Below are 23474 nucleotides of genomic sequence, written 5' to 3' on the forward strand. Positions count from 1 at the left end.
CTGCCTGCAGCTGGAAAATGCTGCTCCCCTCTTCCTCCTTCAGGAAGGCCGCCCTGATTGGGCCGGGGATGCGGCACCCCCAAGCTTGGAGCGGATTGCTGGAGCCAGAGCCCAGGAGCGTTTACATGTCAGGGGTTACGGGTGGTTCCGACTTCGGATAGTCCCCAAATTTCCCACCCTTCCTGGTCACCCTTCCTATCCCACCCCGGCGGAAGGGGAGTTTATGGCTCAGGATAGTTCTGGAGCCTCCTCTTCCCCCTCCACTCCCTGGCTGGCTCGTGAGGCATCACAGCTTACCTCACCCCTCCCTGCGTTCAGACCTGGAAGAGGCTGCAGGATGCGGCCGTCCGCGCGCTGGGAGCGCCCCCGGGCGGCGGACCCCGCGCGCCCCGCCCGGGAGGACAGCGACCTCTCCGCCCCCTCGAATGCCCCGCCCCGCTGTCGCCGTCGGTCCCCACCCCGCCACCGGCACACAGGCGCGCAGACTTGGGCTGGAGCCGCCCTGGGTGTCGGCGACCCGGTTCCCGAGCACGCTCCGGCCGCTGCGCAGCCTCGGCACCTGCGGGTCCGTGCGTCCCGCAGCTGGCGCCTCTGACTCGGTCCGGGCCAGGGAGGACCATGATTTCCCTCCCGGGGCCCCTGGTGACCAACTTGCTGCGGTTTCTGTTCCTGGGGCTGAGTGCCCTCGGTGAGTGAAACTCGGACCTGGAGGGGACTTGGGATGCGGGATGGGGTGAGTTCGACCCTGAGGGAGAACTTTGGCCACTGCTGCGGAACTGGGTCCCACGACTCGCCCTCCTCCCCTGACCTCCTAATCCCACTCCAGGGCATCGCTGGCTGGCGCTGACTTCTCGCTTTGGCGGGGACAGCTCCCAGTTTGGGTGTGGGGGCGGATGGCTGGGGGAGGTAACGGCATCTCTCGCAAGACCTGGATACCTCTGGGGTGAATTATCGGAACCGTTGCTCACCCTGTCCACTCCCCACCCCCCACCCAGCAGAGCCGGATGAGCTGAGCCGCTAGATGAGACACTGGCTAAAGAGCTTAAGGACTTAACTCTAGCCCCCTCTCATCCCCGACCCCACATACAAGCTGATGAGGAAGATCCCCCGGGGAAATACCTCTGGTCCCCAGGCTTGACACACGCACTTTGTGTCAATTCCCCAGCGCAGATCCTCTCTCTTGGTCCCTCCTGCTTCCTGCCCTGGGAATCAAGGGAGGTGCCCCAAAAGGACGACCGTGAGGTCATTTGGGACACAGGAAATGGGGGAGGGGTTCAAACGCACAGAGAAACAGAATTGTGACCCCCCCCCTCCTCCTCCAGGCCCACCACCCCTGTTGGTTCCCAGAGCCAAAGGGATGAGGGGAAATTGAGAGGAGGGTGGCCAAAGGTCAGGAAGGGAACCTCCTTGGAGCAAGGGTTTGGGAAGCGTTGGAGGCCTCCAGGGGCGCTGGCTTCAGCTGAAGCTGGGGTGGCTCAGAACTCCACCTGGGAGAGAAGGACCCGGCGGGACTAGGCCCTTTGAAGCTGTTTCACTTGCTATCCCTCAGCTTTCTTGCCATCCCCCTTCAAGGATCTCGAATGGGAGTGAAGGGTAGGTTTAGCTATATTGACTTTAACTCATTTCTCAGGTTTCAGGATGTCAGGACAAGTAAGGCCTGGAAAGCTGTAGAGTGAAATTCAGCCACAATGATGAGGACTGAGATGAGGATCACCAGTGTCCCCTTTAGCCTGTTCTGTGCTCCGCAGTTGTTGGGGCATGCAATAGTACAGTCCTTGGATAAAGTGGGTCTCAAGTACAGCCCCCCAGGCCACACCAAAGCCCGCAGTAGTCTTCTGTCCCTCCGGGCGTGGTGGGCCTGCTCCAGGATCCCTCAAACATCTCATCCCGGCCTTCCCAACTTCAACTTCAGCTCTGTTCCTTCTGCATTCCACCCCAACTCTATCCCCCTTCCTTGTGGGGGGTGGGGGCTGGAGGAATCTCTGAAGCGAGGAAGGACAGTTCAAGTTGGCTGCCTGAGTGTCCCAGGCTTCACCTGCTGCTCATCTGCAACCCTCTGTCCTACCCCAGCTTTGGGCCTCCGTTCGTCATACTGAAGACCTGGACTCAAAAGTTCCTATCGGCTCCCCTGGGGGTTGCCCAGTCCCCGCCAGCCCCTCGAGGGTTAAATGGCACTGGTGACCGCGGGGCAACGGGCAGGCGCCCGGCTCCGCTCTTCTGGGCTCCCGAGGAGGCTCTCCGCCTCAGCACGCTCCTCCGCGGCTCAGCGCGCTGCCCCTGGGGCGTGAGAAGCCCGCGGGGGGAGTTTCTCAGAGAAAGACGGAGACTAAAAATAGTTGCCCTGGGGAGCGGGCCCATTTCGCTCTCCTTAGGCCCCTGCCGGCTCCCTCACGCTGGCCTCGGAGAGGGCTGTGGGCCGAAAGGGTCCCCTTCTTGGGCTGTCCCAGTGTCCTCTCAGACCCAACCAGCCTCCTTTTCTCTCCCAGTGGCTCCGTGGACCCTGGGACCGAAGAAAAGGGACCAGCTGGGTGACTTCCGAGCCAGCAGACACCCAGGACAGAGAGCAGAAAAGCCTCAGGCCCTCTTCTGTTCCTAGTTTCTGACAGGGCGAAGGGCAAGAAGCACGTGCCCAGACCCCAGTGTGTCCGTTACTATCTCTCTTCACTCTCCTCTACCTTCTGGAAAGTGGAATTATAAATGTGGGACCTGGGGAGGTCGCTGGTGGTCCACAAGGTGAAGGAAGCGCGCGCCCCTTTTGGGCCTCAGGCAGTTCCCTGGCGGAAACCGCTTCTGGCCGCTCGGTGCGCGTGGTAGGAAGGCTGGGGAAGAGCCGGCGGCACCTGCAGGCTCCAGGCGTGCCCGGCCTCGGCGGAATGGCAGCGGGCTGGGTCCCCAGGGGGCGTCCAGCTCCTTGAGGCGGGGACTGTTTCCTCCCGTAGAGCCTCCGGTCTAATGGCCCCCCCTTCATTGTCTTCTGCCTTATCACTGGGTACAAATTTCCTGCCCAGACCACAGAGATCCTCCAGGAAATGAGAAGGGGGATGCTGCGAAGGCCAAGTAACAGAGGTGGGGGTTCTGTACGGCGCAGCCGGGAAGCGGTGGGGGTGGCTTGCATCCTGGCCGGATCGGCTCCCAGGCCTTAGAGGCCTTCAGCCTGGCTCTCCGAGGGTGAGGGTGGAGAGCGGGGCCTGGCTGCGGCCTCTTCCCGCGGCCTTGGCCGCCTGCTCGCCACGCAGAGGTGGCGTCTTCTGCTCCGAGGCAGAGGGCCGAGGCCTGGAGGGAGTAGGGCCCGGGACTAGAGCAGCCAGCATCCTCAGGCCTGGCCGTGTGCAAGCCCAAGGTTATTCCCCAAAGGGCTTACCAGTTGACTGCTCTGTTGCCTCCCCAAAGGGCAAAGGATGAGTATTTCAGGACGCCGTGGTGCAAACAATAGCCTCCTCCTCGAGACCAACACCCCGGCCCACCCCGAGTGCCGGACACACTCAGCGGAGGCTTTATACTTGTCCGGAGACCGTCGTTCGCCCTGCCCTTAATTCCTTGCCACCCGAGAGTTCTCTGCCCAGATCGCCCGACCCCAGAAGGGCTCCGAGGAGATTTCTGGGTTTCAACTCTCCGTTTTCCAAAGGAAGCCCGCCTCTGGGATTGCGCGGGAGGGCGAGGAGCATCGCATTCACCGGGTCAGGCTTGGGCGCTGGGCCGCTCTGCTCTCTCCCGCTCCTGGCAAGTTCAGAAGGAGCCGCAGGGTTAACAGGTAACCAGGCGGCCTCCCAAACCCCTCCGCCCGTCGGGAACTCAGGAGTGAGGGACCCTGGCGGCCCTGAGCAGCATCGCTACTCTCCCTTGGCTCTCGCTCAGGAAAACTAGGGAAGCAAGTGGGCTACGTGGAAGGTACAACAGAAACAGTCGATCTGCCCTTTCTCCTGATATCTTCCCCTCCTCGCTGGAAATCTGCCCCCTTTCTTTGATGCTCAGAAATCTACGCCTCTGTATACGAATAAATGCATAGAAATGTGTCCCCATCCCCGCTACAAACGCAGAGGCTGGCGGTGAAGTCGTGATGAAATGGGAAGCAGGACACTGAACCAGTGGTCCCTGGGCACCCCTTGAGGCCTCCAGGGGCCGGACCCCGCAAGGTTCCTCTTTCCTGTTAGAGCGACTTTCCTCACTCTCTCGTGGAGCCGCGTCGGGCAGGGTCCTCGTGCGGGGCTGGGAGCGGGTCCCGGGCACTCACGCCTCGCTCTTGTCTCCAGCGCCCCCCTCGCGGGCCGAGCTGCAGCTGCACTTGCCCGCCAACCAGTTGCAGGCGGTGGAGGGAGGGGAAGTGGTGCTTCCAGCGTGGTACACCTTGCACGCGGAGGTGTCTTCAGCCCAGCCAGGGGAGGTGCCCTTTGTGATGTGGTTCTTCAAAGATAAAGAAAAGGAGGATCAGGTGAGGGAGGAACGCCTCTCAGCCAGCGGCAAGTTGCGCCCAGCGGGGGTTGTAAGCAAAGAGCTGGTAGGGGTGGGAGGGGTAGAGAGGGAATGGGGGCCGGGGAAGGAGTTTCAGGGAAAAGCAGAAGTCTTCACCGGTTCAGTTTTTGTTCTGATATGGGAGACTTCCCAAACAATTATCTTTTGCCGACTTTCCCTAAAAATCCAGCACACAAAATACTGTAAAAGTGGAGAGGCATTTTACTTGGTTATGGGGGAGGAGAGGAGGAGGGAAAAAATGGAAGTGGAGGACTGGGAAACGCTTAGGGGAGGTAACACACACGACTTGTAAAAGCATATTTCTGGCCTGGCGCGGTGGCTCACACCTGTAATCCCAGCACTTTGGGAGGCTGAGGTGGGCACATCACTTGAGGCCAAGAGTTCCAGAGCAGCCTGGCCAACATGGTGAAACCCCCGTCTCTGCTAAAAATACAAAAATTTGTCGGACATGGTGGCACCTGCCTGTAATCCCAGCTACTTGGGAGGCTGAGGCAGGAGAATCACTTGAATCCACAGGCAGAGGTTGCAGTGAACCAAAATCCAGCCACTGCCTGGGCGACAGAGTGAGATTCTGTCTGAAAAAAAAAAAAAGAGCATATTTCTGCTTTCACATTCTCTGCTTTGAATACTGTCGAGTCACAGGCCACTTCTCTTTCCAAATGATTCTCATCTGTCACCTTGCCCCCCTTTATACCACCTCAAGAACCAAGAGACCATCTCCTCTCACAGTCTCCCGCCCATCTGTCTTGACACCAGGTTTACATCCAAATACAGGTTTACCCAGAAGAGAACGAAACAATGTTCAGAACCCCTGAAAACTGTGTTCAAGGAAGTCATTTGGATTTTTTTTGAGACAGGGGTCTCATTCTGTTGCCCAGGTTGGAGTGCAATGGTGCAGTCTTGGCTCACTACAGCCTCTACCGCTCCTGCTCAAGTAATCCTTCCACCTCAGCCCCCTGAGTGACTGGGACTACAAGCACATGCTAGGCTAATTTTTGCACCATGCTAGGCTAATTTTTGTATTTTTTATAGAGACTGTTTCACCATATTGCCCAGGTTGGTCTTGAACTCTTGGACTCAAGCAATCCACCTGCCTCGGCCTCCCAAAGTGCTCACAGGCATGAGCCAATGTGCCCAGCCTCATTTGATACTTTTAAAATATATTTTTCATATTTTTTTTCTCGAAGATATCTCCCCCCATTGTGTAAGTTTCAGGTCTTACAAACCTGGATCCACCCCAGCAGTCTGAGTTGCATGCATACATACCTCCTATTTACATTGTCCCTCCTCCCACTATTATGTCACCTTTCTAAACACCGCAATTGGGAGATGAGACAATGTACGGGAACCAACAACTGTTCTGGTGAAGAGGACCCGGGGCAGTGAGAGGGGCTAGGGACAAAAGGTGAATGGGGAGCTGGTTCAGGTTAGAAGAATGGGTGCATGTGAGGGGCATGTGGAGAATGCCAGTTGGGGGAGGGAGATTGGCTGAGCCTGTAGGCACAGTATACACATGTAGTAATGGTAAGGATGTATTATGCCCCACACCAGGTGTTGTCCTACATCAATGGGGTCACAACAAGCAAACCTGGAGTATCCTTGGTCTACTCCATGCCCTCCCGGAACCTGTCCCTGCGACTGGAGGGTCTCCAGGAGAAAGACTCTGGCCCCTACAGCTGTTCCGTGAATGTGCAAGACAAAAACGGCCAAGCTAGCGGCCATAGCATCAAAACCTTAGAACTCAATGTGCTGGGTGAGTGAGAAGCACAGACTTCCGGATCCCTCCCCACCCACACTGGGAGGTCTGGTGAGTCTCTCTCCTAAAGGGCGAGAGTTGGAGGAGGAACAAATGAAGTGACAGAAGGGTGCAGGGCAGAGGGAGAGGATCTGTGGGTCTCCTGGTTGTGGTTTTAATCTGTCTCCCCCTGCCCAGTCCCTCCAGCTCCTCCATCCTGCCGTCTCCAGGGTGTGCCCCGTGTGGGGGCCAACGTGACCCTGAGTTGCCAGTCTCCAAGGAGTAAGCCCGCTGTCCAATACCAGTGGGATCGGCAGCTCCCATCCTTCCAGACTTTCTTTGCACCAGTGTTAGGTGAGGACACTTCTGGAAACAGCTGAGACTGTGGCTGGGGAAGGGGAAAGATGGGAGGTACCACAGGGACAGGGGTGAAAAGGGGAACCAATGCTGACAAGCACGGGGGAGGAGGAGGAGGGTGTGGGGAGGATGGGGGCAGAGAAAGATGCCCTGCCAGGGCAGGTATTGTGTTAGGTGCGTTCACTGTGTATACTGTCAAGAAAGGGGCTCTATAGCTGGAGTCTCTGTGTTCAAATTCCAGCTCTTCTAGTGACTAGCAGTGTGACTCAGTGCCTTCATTCTCAAATTTGTAAAATGCGGATTTTACACGCATCAGCTTGAACTCATTAGTGTGACTTGAACACACCAGTTATAAAAAAGTATTTTAGGGATAACTGAAAGATTTTTAATATGAAGTATTCAATGATTTTAGATAGTTATTTTATTAATTTCCTAGGCATGGCAATGCTATTGTGGCTATATGGGACAGCGTACTTCTTTTTTGGAGATTTATGCTGAAGTGTTTACTTTAAAATGTCTAAGAAAGAAATCAAATAAATATGGCAAAAAGTTAGCAACTGTTGGATCTAGGTTGTGGAAATACGGATTTTCATTTTGCCTCTGTTTCTACTTTTCACATGACCATTTTTATAACAGTAGCTTTTTCTTTTTTAAAAATAATCTTTATTACCTCACAAGTTTGTTGGGAAATTGTGGTAAGTGCATACACATAAAGAATCTAGAGTAGTCTTTGGCACAGGGTAAGCAGCCAATAAACATTCACTGTTATAATGATTAGTTCATATTGTCCTTTCAACACCATTAGGTAGGTCATATTGTCCCCATTTTACAGATGAAGAGATGGAGACCCTCAGATATCAACTACCTTGCTTAAAGTCAGTCACACGGCCTGTCCTGGAACCCATGTTTACCAGTTCCTACCCCAGTGTTCTTTCTCTCTCATCACGCTGTCTTGCCGAAATAAAAGTAAAATGGTGTTTTGGTTGCTCTTTGCATCACTTTCTCTGCGGCCTCCTGTCGGATATCCACTGGAGGCTCTGACTGAGGAGTGGGAATGGAGGTTATTGCGCTAGCCAGTCTGCAGCTAGGAGCCGAGCCCAGCTGTCACACCTCTCCCCCAGTCAGGGTATAGACAAGCCATGACTCCCAGAGGGTCAAAGGGGACATTCCAGAGGAGGGAAAAAATATATATATATATGTATTTTTTAATGGGAAAGAGGGTCCCTGGACTGATGGCTAAATTGTGTCCACAGATGTCATCCGTGGGTCTTTAAGTCTCACGAACCTTTCCTCTTCCATGGCTGGAGTCTATGTCTGCAAGGCCCACAATGAGGTGGGCACTGCCCAGTGTAATGTGACCCTGGAAGTGAGCACAGGTCAGTGAGGGGTAAGTGTGGTTAAGAAGAGTGGTCAATGGTGGGGGAGGGGTTGCAAGTGGGGAGGAGGCCTGTCTGCTGAGGCCTCTCATTGTAACAGGGCATGGAGCTTGCCCTGATCAAATGTTTGTACAAATGGTTGGTCAGTGACCAGTCATTTCCTGCTCAACAGCCACCCCTCTCCTTGACAGGGAAAAAGAGGGAATGTGTATGGTGGCAGAAGGGGTAGAGGGAGTGGGATTGGAGAGGGGTGGGAACCCCTCAGCTGGGTGTCCCCCTCTAACACGATGCCTTTTCCAGGGCCTGGAGCTGCGGTCGTTGCTGGAGCTGTTGTGGGTACCCTGGTTGGACTGGGGTTGCTGGCTGGGCTGGTCCTTTTGTACCACCGCCGGGGCAAGGCCCTGGAAGAGCCAGCCAATGATATCAAGTAAGTGTCCCTGGTCTCTGCTGCAGTGGGGGCTCTCCCTGCTCTCCTCACAGAGTCTGGGAATTCAGGCCCCTCTCATCTATTGGAATGGGGTCAGTGGCGGAAACATCATTCCTATGGGCAGATTTTAAGGGAGAGGGAAAGGAGTATTGAAGTGTGCAGGGAGAGGTGGCATATAAGACCAAGCATGTAGAAACGCTCTCCTCCTTCCCCCTCCCACTTCTGACCTCTTGTTATTTCTTTGATGACTAGGGAGGATGCCATTGCTCCCCGGACCCTGCCCTGGCCCAAGAGCTCAGACACAATCTCCAAGAATGGGACCCTTTCCTCTGTCACCTCCGCACGAGCCCTCCGGCCACCCCACGGCCCTCCCAGGCCTGGTGCATTGACCCCCACGCCCAGTCTCTCCAGCCAGGCCCTGCCCTCACCAAGACTGCCCACGACAGACGGGGCCAACCCTCAACCAATATCTCCAATCCCTGGTGGAGTTTCTTCCTCTGGCTTGAGCCGCATGGGTGCTGTGCCTGTGATGGTGCCTGCCCAGAGTCAAGCTGGCTCTCTGGTGTGATGACCCCGCCACTCATTGGCTAAAGGATTTGGGGTCTCTCTTTCCTATAGGGGTCACCTCTAGCACAGAGGCCTGAGTCATGGGAGAGTAATCACACTCCAGACCCTTAGTACTCTGCCCCCACCTCTCTTTACTGTGGGAAAACTGTCTCAGTAAGACCTAAGTGTCCAGGAGATAGAAGAAAAGGAAGTGGATCTGGAATTGGGAGGAGCCTCCACCCACCCCTGACTCCTCCCTGTGAAGCCAGCTGCTGAAATTAACTACTCACCAAGAGTGAGTGGCAGAGACTTCCAGTTACTGAGTCTCCCAGGCCCCTTGATCTGTACCCCACCCCTATCTAACACCACCCTTTGCTCCCACTCCAGCTCCCTGTATTGATATAACCTGTCAGGCTGGCTTGGTTAGGTTTTACTGGGGCAGAGGATAGGGAATGTATTTTTAAAACTAACATGAAATATGTGTTGTTTTCATTTGCAAATTTCAATAAAGACGCATAATGTATGTATGGGATAAGAAACAAGTTGCCTTTTCAAACTAAGAATTCTAGAAATTAAGCTTCAGGAGCACGCAAAGTGGACCCCTTCCCAAGCTGTGTACCCAGTAGGGCTTCTCCCCACAGGCTCAGAGCAGCTCTTCTAGTGTTTAGAAGGGTCCTTGTTTGTCACCTGGAGAAGAGGAGACTCTGAGCTACTCTGAACAGCAGAGGGATGAAGCTGGTAGCTTTCTGCTGGAGCTTGAGTGCTCCCAGCTACGGGGTTCGTGTACCTCATCTGCATCCTCTTCAGGGACAGGGGAGAGGAAGCTCAGGAGGGCTCCTCTCCCACACCACGGAATTCTGAACAAAAACACTTCTTGTCCATCTGGAAGAGATCTCTGTTGTTACTGAGGGAGCGCTGGGCATAGTATGGGGTGCAGGTCTGTGTCCAAATTATGCCATGTTTTTTCCTACCAAGGGTGGGGTCTCTTTTAGATCTCAGTTTCATGCCCACAGTGGCTGTGGAAATGGAGAGGTGCTCATTTCCACCGAGACTCCTACCTCAGCAAGTGGTGAAATGAAAAGCGGCGTGGACAGAAAGGGTCTGCGGCCTGGGGCTCACACTGATAGTGAGGCTCCGAGGTGGGGACCCCACTTGCCAGCTCTGGGGTAGCAGGACACCTTCCAAAGTCAGCTTTCCTCCCGGAGCTCCAGCGCTGAGCCCCTCTCTGCAGAAGGCCCACACCAAGCCCAGCCCTTTTCCCAAGGCCTGATAGCTTCAGACTTTGGGGAGAAGAGGAAGGAAGGAGGGAGCAGGAATAGAGAGATTGGAGAATTGGGGCTGGAGGAGAGGAGGGAGGCCCACTTTTTTTTTTTTTTTTTTTAACCTGCGGTGCCGGCCTCTCCCCTGTTTGCTCTGAGATACCAGTCTCGCTCCTGCCCAGCCCGGGCGGCTACCCTTGGGTGTTCCCTTCACTCCCTGACACCGAGACCGACCTTGATCGCCCACCTGGCAGGAGCAGGACAGGACGGATGGACGCGGCCATGGCCGAGCTCCCGGGGCCCTTTCTCTGCGGGGCCCTGCTAGGCTTGCTGTGCCTGAGTGGTGAGGAGGCGCCAGGCAGGACCACGGAGAGAACTGGGGGGCATAGGCCTGGCTTCCCGGGCTCCTTGGGACCCACTCTGTCCCCGCCAGGCCAGATGAGGCTGCCGTGGGCCCCAGGGGCCCTAAGGCGCCTGGGGTGAGGCCGGGGAGGGGGTGTCGAAGGCCCGGAGTGTGGAGGAGAGAGGCCCCCAGGCCGGCGGGCGAGTTCGGCCTCTCCACCGCACAGGCCTGAACCACCCCACCGCAGGGTTAGTGTTTTCCTTTCTCTGCTAAACACACACACCGTCTTACCGGGCCCGGTTCCGGCTCTTTTACCCACAAAGACCCGGCCCCTCCCGGAAACCTCAGGTTTTGGGAAGGGAGGGGTTGGATTGAGGGAAGAGCGTTGTGCTCTGGGGAGGGAGCCCCCAGCTTCCAATGTAGATGCCCGGGGGTGGGCCCGACCCTCCAGATCACTGGAATTTGGGTTCCTACCTCCCTCTGGTCCCCAGCCCCAGGGCTGGCCGTGGAGGTGAAGGTACCAACGGAGCCGCTGAGCACGCCCCTGGGGAAGACAGCCGAGCTGACCTGCACCTACAGCACGTCGGTGGGAGACAGCTTCGCCCTGGAGTGGAGCTTTGTGCAGCCTGGGAAGCCCATCTCTGAGTCCCATCCAGTGAGCTATGAGCAACTGCATGAAGCTGGGTTGGCCTGGAGGGACAGGAGCCCAGGAAGAGGGCATGGGGTAGGGAGGGGGCGTTTGGGGATCAGTATGCTTCGATGAAAAGGTAAGTGGGCTCTCCCAAGATCTTTTCAGAGCTGCAGTCTGCCTGACCCTATATCTTCCTTTCCTCTCCCATAGATCCTTTTTCCAACTCCCCTGCCTTAGTGTATCCATTGACACTAAGGTGTTGTGACTGATACCAAGATAATATGCTGCCTCTTCTGTCTCTCTCTTAGAGAGATGGGGGGGGGGGGGGGGGGGGGGGGGGGGGGAGAGAGAGAGAGAGAGAGAGAGAAAGAGAGAGACCAATGGATCAGGTTCATTTAGCACCTAAAAGGGGGTGGTGTTTGGGAACAGAGAGAACTTTGAGGTTCCAGCTACAGGGTGTCAGCTCCCTGGCTGATGTAAGTCAGGGGCCTCCTATACCCACTTTGATGAGGAAGGACTGTAGAGTTGATGCTAGGCAGAAAAAGGCACATATGTGTGTCTTCTGCCTCTCCCCAGATCCTGTACTTCACCAATGGCCAACTATATCCAACTGGTTCTAAGTCAAAGCGGGTCAGCCTGCTTCAGAACCCCCCCACAGTGGGGGTGGCCACACTGAAACTGACTGACGTCCACCCATCAGATACAGGAACCTACCTCTGCCAAGTCAACAACCCACCAGATTTCTACACCAATGGGTTGGGGCTAATCAACCTTACTGTGCTGGGTAAGGCAGGCTGGGGATCCATGAGCCACATACTCTTTCACATACTTGGGGGGGGTTTGCACTGGTCCTGCTAAATCTCCAGTTTCTGACTTTTGACCCCAGCACACAACTGCACTGGGGGCCCCAAGCAAAAATACTCTCTCTTCAAGTCTTCTAATCCAGATGGTCATACTCCAACTCCACCCTCCACTGAGAGCATCTCCTCCATCAGAGCCTAATAACAGAGGGTGGGAGAGAAAGCCCTTCCCATACGTGGGGATCTGAGTCTGCTCCCAGAAGCTCCATCATGGGGGAGCCTCTCATTGGGAGTTGGATTCTGTCCCTCCCAAGGTCAGTGGCAGAGAAGGGGAGTGGCCATCAAAGGAACAAGGGCCGATATTACTGAGCAGCAACTTTGTGCTCAGAGCTTCTGTCTCAACCCAAACTAGAGCCTGTTCAGAGATGAGCAACCACAAAAACTATCAAAGAGGCTGGCAGTGTTTAGATGGAAAAGAGAAGGCCTAGGATGGGTGTATGACTGCTGGATTCAACTATCTGAAGGGCTGTCATGTGGAGGAGAGATTTTAATTTCTCTTTGTGGGCCCAAAGGGCAGGGACTGAAACCAATGGGTGGATATTATGTTAACACACATTTTGGCTCACCATGAGGAAGAGTTTTCTCTAACAATCAGAATTTCCAATAGTGGAAATCTCTCAGTTCCTGGGGATGCAGTGGTGTGTGGACACAAGAGGACCACTGTTTGATAGGGGTATTGAAGTAGAGAATGTAGCACCTAATGAAGTTGGGAGTGGGGTTGGAAGATTGCTGAGGAACTTTCTGTTTTTTGCAGTTCCCCCCAGTAATCCCTTATGCAGTCAGAGTGGACAAACCTCTGTGGGAGGCTCTACTGCACTGAGATGCAGCTCTTCCGAGGGGGCTCCTAAGCCAGTGTACAACTGGGTGCGTCTTGGATCTTTTCCTACACCTTCTCCTGGCAGCATGGTTCAAGGTAAGGGCCCAGGGCATCAGGAAGAGGGGACTGGAGACCTGGGCAAATCTGCCTCTTCCTTGGCTTCCTGTATTATTCCCTCCTGCCTGTCTTCCTGCACAGTGTGTGGCTGGGTGATCCTGGGAGTATTTCTCAAGCTGAATATGTTACTGATATCCTGGAAGAAAGTAGAGGGCAGGGAGCATTCTCTTGATGCCCACCCATCTGCCTTGGGGAGATTTCTTTCAGGTTTCCTAAGGGTCGTGGATCACTTCCAAACTTCCTAGAGAGGAAACTGAGGCAGAGTAGCACGGACTGTCTTGAATCTTTTAACCAGTATCTTTGGAGGAGCCTTAGTTTCTCAGCTTCCTCTTCCTGGATTCAGTTGTTCTCTCCAGCCCCAGCAAACTCCTTTATCAATCCAGAAATGAATGAGCCACCCCCAGATCACCTCCTGGTATGTGCTTTGCCTTCTCAGGCAAAGGTAAACAGTTTAGAAAAGCATTTGTGTCCACTTAGAGCCACCCTACAGGATGCAGTTTCTAGCAATCAAGCCTTTTACCCCAAACCAGGAACCTGACATCAGCTAGGAAGCACCCCACCCTGACTCCATGGCCAGTTTCTGAATCCTTCATGAGTGTACAGTCCTCCTCCTCCCAAAAAGGCAGCTATGTAGGGTGGAAAGAACAGGTAAGTTGTAGCAGCTTTGGAATTCCTCTCTGGGTCTCCTCAGATACACTACTTCCTTTTTCTGAACTGGTTTCCCCACCAATAAAAAAAAAATTAGTTCCTCCCTGACAGGATTGTTGTAAGGATGACATGAAATGTGCTGTCCTCATAGAGGTGCTCACTGAGTTGAATGGGCCGCAGAACACTTCCTCTTCATCCTCTAGATGAGGTGTCTGGCCAGCTCATTCTCACCAACCTCTCCCTGACCTCCTCGGGCACCTACCGCTGTGTGGCCACCAACCAGATGGGCAGTGCATCCTGTGAGCTGACCCTCTCTGTGACCGGTAGGGATGCTGGGTGGAGGCCAGGCCAGCAGCCTTGTGTTGGGGAAGCTGTCGGCTGGTGGGCCAAGGAAAGCCTGCAACTCTGAAGGTCCTGTATCTCCTTAGAACCCTCCGAAGGCCGAGTGGCCGGAGCTCTGATTGGGGTGCTCCTGGTCGTGCTGTTGCTGTCAGTTGCTGCGTTCTGTCTGATCAGGTTCCACAAAGAGAGGGGGAAGAAGCCCAAGGAGACATATGGGGGTAGTGACCTTCGGTGAGCAGGAGGGCTGGGGGATGGTGCAAGGAGGGAGGAAGGGGCTTGGGTTAAAAGCAGGTGCCTGCAGTTCTCAAACTCCAACATCATTCAGTGTGTTTAGGGGTAGGAGGTATTGTTCAGCCCTGGGATTTGCTGGTGGCAGCAGTATAACCTGTGTATTTGAGGGTGCAGGCAAGCAGTACAGGGTGGAGTGGCTGGTAAAAGCTGTGGCAGGGAAGCTCAGTTGCAGGACTGCCCTGCCCTTCCTCATATTTAACAAAGTTTACTTTTCTGTTCTGAACCACCTGGGAGTAGTAGTGGCTTGTAGATGCCGGGAGCTGGATTTGTCCTGAGCAGTCAGCTGAGTTCAGTTCTTCCGTGGAGGAAATCAGGAAAGGGGAGGAGAAGCTGCCTCTGTCATCCACTTTAGTTGCCAGTCAGGGTCTAGGATAGAGATCAGAGCAATATTTCTCCAGGTGGAGTCCTCAGATTACCTGGACAGAAGTCACCGGGAACTAGTTATACATTCAGATTCAGGCCACTCCTAGCCTTCCTAGAGTTGTGTGTTAGGGAGTGATGAGGCCCAGAAACTTCATTTTGACCAAAGTTCCACAGATTATTCTCAAGCACAGTGAAATTTAAAAGTCCCCAGGTTAGAGGATGGCCCTCCTCTGCAGGAGGCTTCTACTGTTCACTAAGAACTTGCCTATACCCATCAGGGAGGATGCCATGGCTCCTGGGATCTCTGAGCACACTTCTATGAGGGCTGATTCTAGCAAGGGGTTCCTGGAAAGACCCTCGTCTGCCAGCACCGTGACAACCACCAAGTCCAAGCTCCCTATGATTGTGTGACTTCTCCCAATCCCTGGGAGGGCGGTGAGGGGGAATATCAATAATTAAAGTCTATGGGTACCATACTGTCTCCTTTCTGCTGGTATGGCGAATTCCTCCAGGCGGCAAGAGTATTAACAGTAAGAGAAGGAATGGGCTTGAAGTCCGAGAAAAGGTAGGTAGGAAGTTTGGTTGGGTCAAAGGGGTAGGTTTCAACCTAGGTGCCTCTCCACTTCAATCCACCAGCTCCCGATTTTTGGTTTGGCCCAAGGAGACTTGTTCAAGTTCCAAGCGGAGGCCTTGTGCACCCAAACTCCCTCCCCCGGCACCCTCTGAACACTTGGACATTCCTCTTTATTGTTCACATTCCAGCCCAGCACAGTCACATGCACACACGGAGATTAAAAACCTTTCGGCCACAGCCCCAGGAGCCCGGCGGGGAGGGGGGGGGGAAGGGCGGGGCCAACGGGGGCGGGGCGGGGCCGTGGAAGACTCCTCCTACCGAGCCTCCCAGGCGCTCGGCGTTTGCATAAACATGAGAGCTGGAGAGGCTGCCCTCAACAGTGCGCTGGGGAAAGGGGAGGGAACGTGACAGGCAGGTGTGGGACAGGGAATTCTCTTCCGGTCAGAGCAAGGGGCGTCCGAAACCATAAAAACACTTTCCCTTCATCTCACCCCAGATCCAAAGTCCTGAGGCTAGGCTGGGGCGGGAGTGGCACGGAGATGTAGGGCGCCCCTTTTAGCTGCGCACAGAACGAAAGAACTTGTTTTTTCTTTAAGTGAGTGTACTTGGGTGACGCTTAGGGCGCCCTCCGCAGTGCGCGCAGGAAAGCGCACTGAGGCTGCGGAGGCAGAGCTGCATGCTGGGTGCGGGGAGAGGTGGGCGAGAAGCAAAAGAAGGAAGATTTGGGAACGCATGGTTTAGGGTGGGGTGGAGTGGAAGGGCAAATGGGGACCATACTAGACTGCAGAACTAACTAAAAGGGCACGGACTCAGCGACTCCGCGACGGAGCCTGCCTGGGTGAGGGAGTCTCTGGGACGCAGGGGGCTCCCGTAGCTGGCAGGTTGCTGGGCAGGAGGGGGTCACAAACACGGCAGGGAAGTCTCGTCGCTGCGAAGGGAACGCGGCATCCATCTCTCCTCGGGAACTGAGGACAGAAAAGGTCTGAGAACCTGCCCTCTCCCGCCACTTCCTCTTCCCCCTCCTTTCCCCCTTTCAGTACCAGGATTCTTTGGGCGGGGAGTGCCAGGGGGCCTCAGTCACCCAGAACCCCTCACCCCGAGTCAAAGCGCTGAAATGCGCCCCGCGGCAGGTACGTGTGCGAGCCGCGATGTATTTCTGCCCCTCGGCCGGGCTTGTGCAGCCAAATGGGGTGGCTTTGCATATGTATGTCCCCGTCGCAGCCTCGGGGGTCTGGATGTATCAGAAAACCTGCAGGGGCAGGGTGCATTTTCCCCGGCTGGGAGGGGTGAGGACGGGCAGAGGAAAGGGCTAGGGATTCCATCCTTTTCTCCTACTCAGGCGTCCCACCTCGCCGCCTAGGGGCCGTTCATTACCTTTGAAGATGCTCAGTTCTTCTTCGGTCCAGGGCGGGGCAGAAAGGAGGATACAGAGGGAGAAACAGGTGAGCTCCTGGAATCCGCCCAACCCTCAGCCTCTAACCACCCACCCACCTCCCATCTCAGATTTCTATCCCCCAACCCTTGGCTCCCTCCACGCCCCCTGCACCCCCAGCCCGCCCTTATTCTCCCCCTGCTCCTTCTGGGGAGGGCTGGGAAGGGCAGCTGTCAGCCTGCCGGCGCGCCGCCCGCCTCACCTGGCCTAGTCTCCGCTGGGGCCGCCGCCCGCGCCTCCCCGGGCCACCCCAGCTCCTCCAGGCCCCCCAGGGCCCGGGCCCTTCCGGCCGCGCTCTCCGCTCTTTATCTTCTTCCGAGCCATGTGGCCCCGAAAACTCGCCTGGATTTTGGCAGCGGCCGCGTTGGCGCCGGGGTCGTCCAGCGGGATGTCTAGAATGTCGTCGTCCGGCTTGGAGCAGGCGTTCTCCTGGGGGCGGAGCAGGAGGGTTCTTGTGGGGTCACTGTGTCTTGATCCGCGGGAGTGGGGTAGGAAGAGCCCTGAGGGACTGGGACTATAGCGATACGGGGGTGGGAGGTGCGGGGTGTCGAGCCTGGAGCAGGGCTATGGCAGGGACACGCACTGGGGCATGGGCAGCGACAGGCGAAGAAGGTTCAGGGCCAGGTGGACAGTCATGTCTCAATTCAGGAAAGAGAAGTGCAGGCAGGACTGGGTGTGGAAGAGCCAGGCCCATCACCAGCACCGAGTTAGGGGTGTGCAGAGCTGATTGGAGGCTGGTTTGGAGCAGCAAGGAAAACAGCGGCAGGCACTCCTGGAGTGGCCGCCTGTCCCCCTGCTCTCAGAGGGTAACTCCAGCTCAGAAGGACCCAGTCTGAGTCCAGGGTTTTCCATGGAGAGGGTGGAGAAGCCTCAGTCCGCCAGCCCTCTCCCCAGTAGAAATGCAGGAATCTCACAGCTGGAATTGGGGAGAAGTTGGGGATACTAGTCAGTGAGTCAGCCTCCCCCGACCTAAGACTAGAGGCCCAGAGATTGTTTTCCCATTGACTCTTCATTTTCCACTGCCCAAGGATGAACTCAGACACAGGAGATAGGCGATGATTTGGATGAAGTGATAGAGAAAAGTCTTAACTCCAAGGAAAAAAAAAAAAGGAAAGGAAGGGAAAGGAAAAGACCAGCAGGAGCAGGAAGCCCTCCCCAGGGTGTGCTTATGATGAAGAAAGGAATTATGGTGATAACTACCATTTAAGCACTTATCTTGTTCCAGGTGCAATAACAGTGTTTTACAGGCATTATTTTATTTAGTCCCTCAAAATAAAGCTATTACGTACCCTTTTATGATTACCCCTAATAAAACTAATGATTAGACTGTTTAAAAACCTACCTGGGTCATACAGACAGTTACCAGTGGACCCAAGATTCAAACCTTTATATTTCAGAGTCCAGAATATATTTTTACCCCTACTTTTCAGGACAAGCAAATGCAGCCCAGTCAACCAACCAAGGTCTACCATTTGCTATAGGTGTGTGGCCTTCGGCAAGTTATCTCATCTTTTCCTATCTCAGCACCTTCCTCTAAAATATCAGGATAATATTATCTACCTCTATGGGTTGTGGGGAAGAATAAACAGCATGATATGCATAAAGTCTCTTGCACAACCTAGCTGCTCAATAAATGGTAGCTCTTATGATTGTCTTAAAAATAACATTAAGTTAATGTGAAATAGTTGTTTTTGCAGGCCAAAAGTGGTCATATAATAAGAATTTCATATGGTTCAACCTACTAATAATTAGGCCCACCTCTATGCTTCAAACTAGGTTTCTGTTTCTCTGATAGCCTGCCCTGGTTGAAAGTAGAAGGGGTTGGGGGATTGATGGTATAGATTGCAGAAAAAAGGCTATGGAATGGAGAGGAATTCAGCCTCTGAGCCCCTTTGTTGCTTAACATTACTTGCAGTATTAGCGTGGGTCAGGATGGGGATGGTTACTATGAAGTTAGAAGGACATTTCTCCTTTGATCTGGCTCTCTGGCTTCTAGGAATTTGCCTCCTTCTTTTTTTTTTTTTTTTTTTTTCATGAAGTCTTCCACTGCTTTGACTATCTTTTTCTTCTAGGACACGAGATGACCAAGGTTTCACATAATGTAATTCAGTTCTGCACATTCGCTCTCCCTGCCATCATCCATCCAGTTCATAGAAGTGGACAGGATATGAGCAAGGCTTCAGTGATCACTGTCCTAGCCAGATTCTGCCCCAGGGGCACAAGCCTTAAACTCCAGATGCCCAAGCCCCGGCTTAAAAATGGCTCCCCTCACCATGTTTCCCAAGGTTAGCCTCATTTCCTGGGCTTCACATTCTTCCATTTGTGCTCAAGATGCCCACAGTCGATTTAAACACAGGTAAAAGGAGTTACATTTTGGTAGAAGAGCCAAAGAAAACAAAAGTTACAAAAAGGCAGGTATGGTTGTGGAGGGGCCCAACACAGGTCTAGAGTGCTCAGAAAAGACTCCTTTGGAATGTTTTCTTCTTAGAGCTCAAGTCTTTCTTGGGATATCCTCAGGGAACAGTAAGGCTTCTTCTCAAAAGAGGGTGACAACCATAAAAAAGAATTCCTGACCTACCTCTCCTCCTTGGCCTCGCAGCTGTGGAGGAGTGGGAAGGTTGAGTGGAGGAAGGGATATCTGCCTCCAACCACGCTAGACCCGACCTGCTGTCACCACCCGCCCCAGCTGGATCCAGAATGGAAACCTGGAATAGCAGGCAAAGCCACCCCCGACACGCCATGTTCCTCCCCAGAACCAGCTCCCTCTCCTTCAGCTGAATTGTTAGGACACAGCTGCCAGGTTGCCAGTCCACAGGTGGAAGTGGAAGGGGATTAAAAGGACCTGGGAAGAGGTTCATTGGTCATGGTGTCTGGCTAGTGCCTTCCGAAGCTACGGTTGTTGGTGTGTGCCTGAGAGTTCCATAGAAACTAGGGACTTCTGGGAGGGAGGAGGAGGTGGAAGGGGCCCTGGTCAGCAAAGCAGGAGCCAAGGCTTCTAGTCCCAACTGGGCACATCGCTTCATTTCTGAGAGTCTCATTTTCTTCAGCCACAACTAATGAATAAAGTCTCCTTCAGCTCCCAAATCCAAATAGCTTTAAGGATTTCCCCTGCTTGCTGCTTGTTATATGTCAGGCCCTGTACTAAGTGCTTTGCACATATTACCTCATTTAATCCCCATTTTGAGAAGTCAGGAAACAGCCTCTGAGACATTTTGTAACTTACCTAAGGTCACTCAGTTGACAAATAGTGAAGGGATGGATTCAGTAGCCTCTGCTGTTAGCCATTGCCTCAGGGCAGGTAATTATTTCTATGAATTCAGCAGGGCCAAGCCAACTAGACTAAGCAAAAGAAATGAGTAGGATCAAAAAAAAAAAAAAATGTTTCTTTCATGTGTTTTTTCATGCGCAGTGAATGCAGGGAAAGTCATATATATATGGCTATGTAAATCAGCAACTGCAATATTTGAATCAACAGGAATAAAAAGCCATTCCTCTGTCTCTTAAAAAAAAATAGGCAGATCTGTTTTCTTCTTCCTCATTTCTATTTGAGCCTCTGTACCAAGGAGAAATGAGAAGACAGGACTAGATTCTTCCCAAACACCAGGTGATGCGGTCAGTGAGGAGAGCTCCAGAATCCAAGAGGAAGAGGGACCTGCCTCTAGCCCCCAAGAGGTATGCTGTTCTTCCTACACATCGCAGCTCCCTCCCAGCACTGAGTCCCGCCCTCCACAGAAAGGGGAAGAAAATGCCCACCCCCAGCCCTGCCCTTCCCCAACCCTCCATCCATCACCCTTTCTTCTTCTTCCTGTCCTCCTGCACAGTCTGATATTGGTGCTCTCTCTTGCTCAGCCCTAAGACCTGCAGATCTCTAGGACAGGGCATGACTTGGGAAGGCTCCTTTGTACAGGGTGCACTGGAGGAGGTGCCCCAGGCCCTGGGCCATGGAGATAATTGTGTATCTGCTTCTTCTTTACCTTTTGGGTGGGTAGCCTTTCCTTGTTTAAGGGACACTGACTCGAACCATGTCTACTAATCCTTCAGTATGGTTCCCTGGGCACTCAAGAGCAATAGTTCCAGGAAGGGACCCCCACATCCTACTCTAATTACTACTGCAGACACAGAGGAGACCAATTCCATTCCTTCCCTGGCCTCCTGGATTCTTTGTTTACTCACCTCTTTCCAATGACCATGTCTCCCACTTCCCCTTTCCCAGCAACACTCCCCTCTCATCCTCACCTCTCCCCTCCCCCCAGCTCATTTCCCAGAACCCACCATCCATTTATCTTCTCTACTTTATACAACACTGCTGGGAGGAGGGGCTCTTCCTCAGTGGAGCCCAGGAACCTCCATGAGGAGCCCATTTCTCCCTTCACAACCAAAAAACTGCTTCCTGTAGAATAACAAGCAGAGGGAAAAGGCTGGAAGGAGATATGTTATCGGGGTGTTCTTCAGGGGGTGGGACTGTAAGTGACTGACATATTTCTTTTTCATACTTTTCTCTAGTTTTTACATTTTCTATTATGAGCAGATTACTTTTATAATCAGTAAATATTTAGAGGCGAGGTTAAAGCACAGCTCTTCGAAGAAGACAGGGCTATGTTTGAATCCTGCCTCCACACTTAGGAGTCATGCTTCCTTGGAAAAATCTAACTTTCTAAACCTCAGTTGGCATATCTGTGAAATAATACCTACCTCACAGGGTTGTTGCGATGATTAAATATAAAGTGCTGACTACAGGGCAGGCATTCAGAAACTGGCAACTATTATTGAAACTAATAGGAGTTAAAATCGCAGCAACCACCACTTGCCCCTAAGTTTTCTCTGCCTCTTTGTACCCAGACATGGGAAAGTCTCACCTATTATAGTACTGGGCTATCCTTTCCTTCCAAAGCTCACTTTTTTTCCTTTACTGTGCCATAAGGTGGCAAAGTCAGTAACCTCGTGTATCATTAGCTGGTTGACTGAATGACTGAAAATACAAGGGCTTTGGAATAATCTTTCTCCGAGTGCAGAGGCAAAAAACAAATACGCAAACAAATACATTTCATATACGTATGTATGACCACTGTACTCTTCCAGTGAGGCAGGAGCCAGGGCCTGTGCCAGGCGCTTTCATACCTAGTCACCTTAACAGCAGCCCTCTCGGGCGCTGGGCACTCGCAGTACCCCGGTTTCCGCGTGGGCGCTGACAAATTGCAGACACTTCCTTCCCTCGCCAGCAGGGCTCTCTCGCGGTCACTTCACCCAGCCCCTTCCGAGCGAGAAGGCCTTGGGGGCCGGGACAACCCCTCCCTAGAACCACCCTGACTAGGCTCTTTGCAGCCAGCATCACTACCGAGCTAACCAATATGGACCAGCCCGCGCTGCACAGGGAGCTTAGGCGATCGTTGGAGGGTCATGAGAATCAGCCTGTCCGCCCACCGACGGCGGCGGCAGGGGATGGGGAACGGATTGGGGGCCAAATGACAGGAGAAAGGAGTCGCCGCAGTGTCTCCAGGCGATGGTTTCCAGCGTCCCACTGGGGAGGAAGTTCCTCCTGTCACCTAACCTGCAGTTCCCCTGTTGCAGAGCCCTGCCGAGCTCCCAGTCCAGCCCAGGCTGCCTGGCGGATGGGCGCTCAGACGCCCCCGCGAGTTGAGGAGCATTTTTCCTACGGCTTCCAAGTCGGGCGGGCGCCTTCCACCATCCACCACCCACGTCTCGGCAAGGACCCCTTTTCTTTTTGCTCCTAGGTCTTCTGCATCCACTTCCATTCCTCACTCGCCCTTCAGGGCTTTCTCAGGCGTCTCTCGCAGCAGACCCCGCCAAGTGCCCCTCCCCCGGGCCCTCTAACTTACGGTGCAGCAGTCCATGCTGGTGTCGGGGGTCCTCGGCGGGGACCAAGGCTGGCGCAGGGCGGGGGTGGGGTCTGTGTGGTGCCGGGTGGGGGCTCTGGGGCAGTCGGCAGGCAGCCGACCGGCGCCGAACCTGCAGCTCAGCTCTCGGGTCCGGTCTCCCGCGCTCGGCTCCGCTCGCGAATGTAACCTGAGCCCCGCGGCCGGGAAGCCAATCAGGAGCAGCCTCCGGCAGGGTGGGCGGGGAGAAGTGGAGGGAGGACCACGCCCTCTCGCGGCTGTCTCCGCCGCGCTCCCGCTCCTGCCCCAGCCCCTCCGCCTACACGCTTGTATCCAAGCCTCCTACACACTCCATCCTCCCGGGCGCAATCCCCTGGCTTGCTAGGCGGCAGACTGCCAGGCAGATGTACGCCGGAGTAGGCAGAAGGAGGACCCCGACACCCCGAGCACAAACACCCACATCTGGGCACAGCACCCCCTCCCGCTTATAGAAAACCACGCACCCCTCACCCACCCCTCCACACTTCCACAACCTAGCAGGAGTCCCAAATATGGCTCCCTCTAACTTCACTCCCCCTCAGTCCGCAAAGAAAGGCTCCCTAAGACGTGCGGTAAAAAGGTCTCATCATCACTCCTGCTACAGACGGAGAAACCTGTTGGTACAACCTGGCCATGGGCATGCGTCCACGCAAAAGCTCACAAGCCCCACATGTCCACATATGATTTTCCCAGGCCGCCTTCCAACATACAGACACTGCAGACACAACCTGCAAAAATAACTACGCAGCCCTTCAGTTTCAGGTAAATGTGAACACCCTGTTGTGGGCGCCCGCGCGCTCACGCACGCACACGGTCACCCAACTCAAGCTGTCAGCACGACATATCTATTATTGATCTGTCTATATGAGCTGCAGCAAACAAACAAAATCATATATGCACAACATCTATTTTTGATGCATTTATATATGGGCACCGACTTGGAAGAAGTATCCTCCTCCCTTTCATACCAGACTCGGCCTAACCTTTTAAGCTACTGCCTCAGAATAAGACAA

At 54.1% G+C, this 23474-nt stretch overlaps 3 protein-coding genes across 5 annotated transcripts; 2 read left to right on the forward strand and 1 right to left on the reverse strand.

The window, feature by feature from the left end:
* Positions 1-450: 450 nt before the first annotated feature.
* Positions 451-9450, forward strand: ESAM (endothelial cell adhesion molecule). Of its 2 annotated transcripts, none has more exons than XM_003910889.3 (7): positions 451-688; positions 4251-4429; positions 6022-6223; positions 6404-6559; positions 7816-7938; positions 8239-8365; positions 8618-9450. In XM_003910889.3, exons 1-7 carry the CDS (start codon positions 619-621, stop codon positions 8931-8933), a joined length of 1173 nt encoding a protein of 390 aa, XP_003910938.1. In that variant the 5' UTR covers positions 451-618; the 3' UTR covers positions 8934-9450. The 2 variants fall into 2 exon arrangements, with proteins under 2 accessions (XP_003910938.1, XP_009185828.1); XM_009187564.4 differs by lacking the exon at positions 451-688 and adding an exon at positions 2498-3066.
* Positions 9451-9558: 108 nt separating this feature from the next.
* Positions 9559-15058, forward strand: VSIG2 (V-set and immunoglobulin domain containing 2). The gene is made up of 7 exons (XM_003910890.5): positions 9559-10513; positions 11011-11168; positions 11721-11928; positions 12759-12917; positions 13790-13909; positions 14015-14159; positions 14861-15058. The coding sequence occupies exons 1-7, from the start codon at positions 10441-10443 to the stop codon at positions 14991-14993; spliced, it is 996 nt and encodes a 331-aa protein (XP_003910939.1). The 5' UTR covers positions 9559-10440; the 3' UTR covers positions 14994-15058.
* Positions 15059-15305: 247 nt separating this feature from the next.
* Positions 15306-22613, reverse strand: NRGN (neurogranin). 2 transcript variants are annotated; one of them, XM_009187566.2, is made up of 4 exons: positions 22426-22613; positions 16791-17017; positions 16531-16548; positions 15306-16121 (listed from the first exon to the last, which is right to left on the reverse strand). In XM_009187566.2, exons 1-2 carry the CDS (start codon positions 22438-22440, stop codon positions 16796-16798), a joined length of 237 nt encoding a protein of 78 aa, XP_009185830.1. In that variant the 5' UTR covers positions 22441-22613; the 3' UTR covers positions 15306-16121; positions 16531-16548; positions 16791-16795. The 2 variants fall into 2 exon arrangements, with proteins under 2 accessions (XP_009185830.1, XP_003910940.1); XM_003910891.2 differs by having other exon boundaries at positions 16531-16551; positions 22426-22609.
* Between the last annotated feature and the right edge of the window lie 861 nt (positions 22614-23474).

Source organism: Papio anubis, chromosome 12, assembly GCF_008728515.1.
Source record: "Papio anubis isolate 15944 chromosome 12, Panubis1.0, whole genome shotgun sequence".
Classification (NCBI taxonomy): Eukaryota; Metazoa; Chordata; class Mammalia; order Primates; family Cercopithecidae; genus Papio; species Papio anubis.

Coding starts and splice junctions, on each gene's coding strand:
- ESAM (XM_003910889.3), top strand. CDS start 619: ATGATTTCCCTCCCGGGGCCCCTGGTGACCAACTTGCTGCGGTTTCTG. Junction 6,224..6,403: donor CTTAGAACTCAATGTGCTGG/GTGAGTGAGAAG, acceptor CCCCCTGCCCAG/TCCCTCCAGCTCCTCCATCC. Junction 8,366..8,617: donor GAGCCAGCCAATGATATCAA/GTAAGTGTCCCT, acceptor TTTGATGACTAG/GGAGGATGCCATTGCTCCCC.
- VSIG2 (XM_003910890.5), top strand. CDS start 10,441: ATGGACGCGGCCATGGCCGAGCTCCCGGGGCCCTTTCTCTGCGGGGCC. Junction 10,514..11,010: donor AGGCTTGCTGTGCCTGAGTG/GTGAGGAGGCGC, acceptor CCCCAGCCCCAG/GGCTGGCCGTGGAGGTGAAG. Junction 13,910..14,014: donor GCTGACCCTCTCTGTGACCG/GTAGGGATGCTG, acceptor GTATCTCCTTAG/AACCCTCCGAAGGCCGAGTG.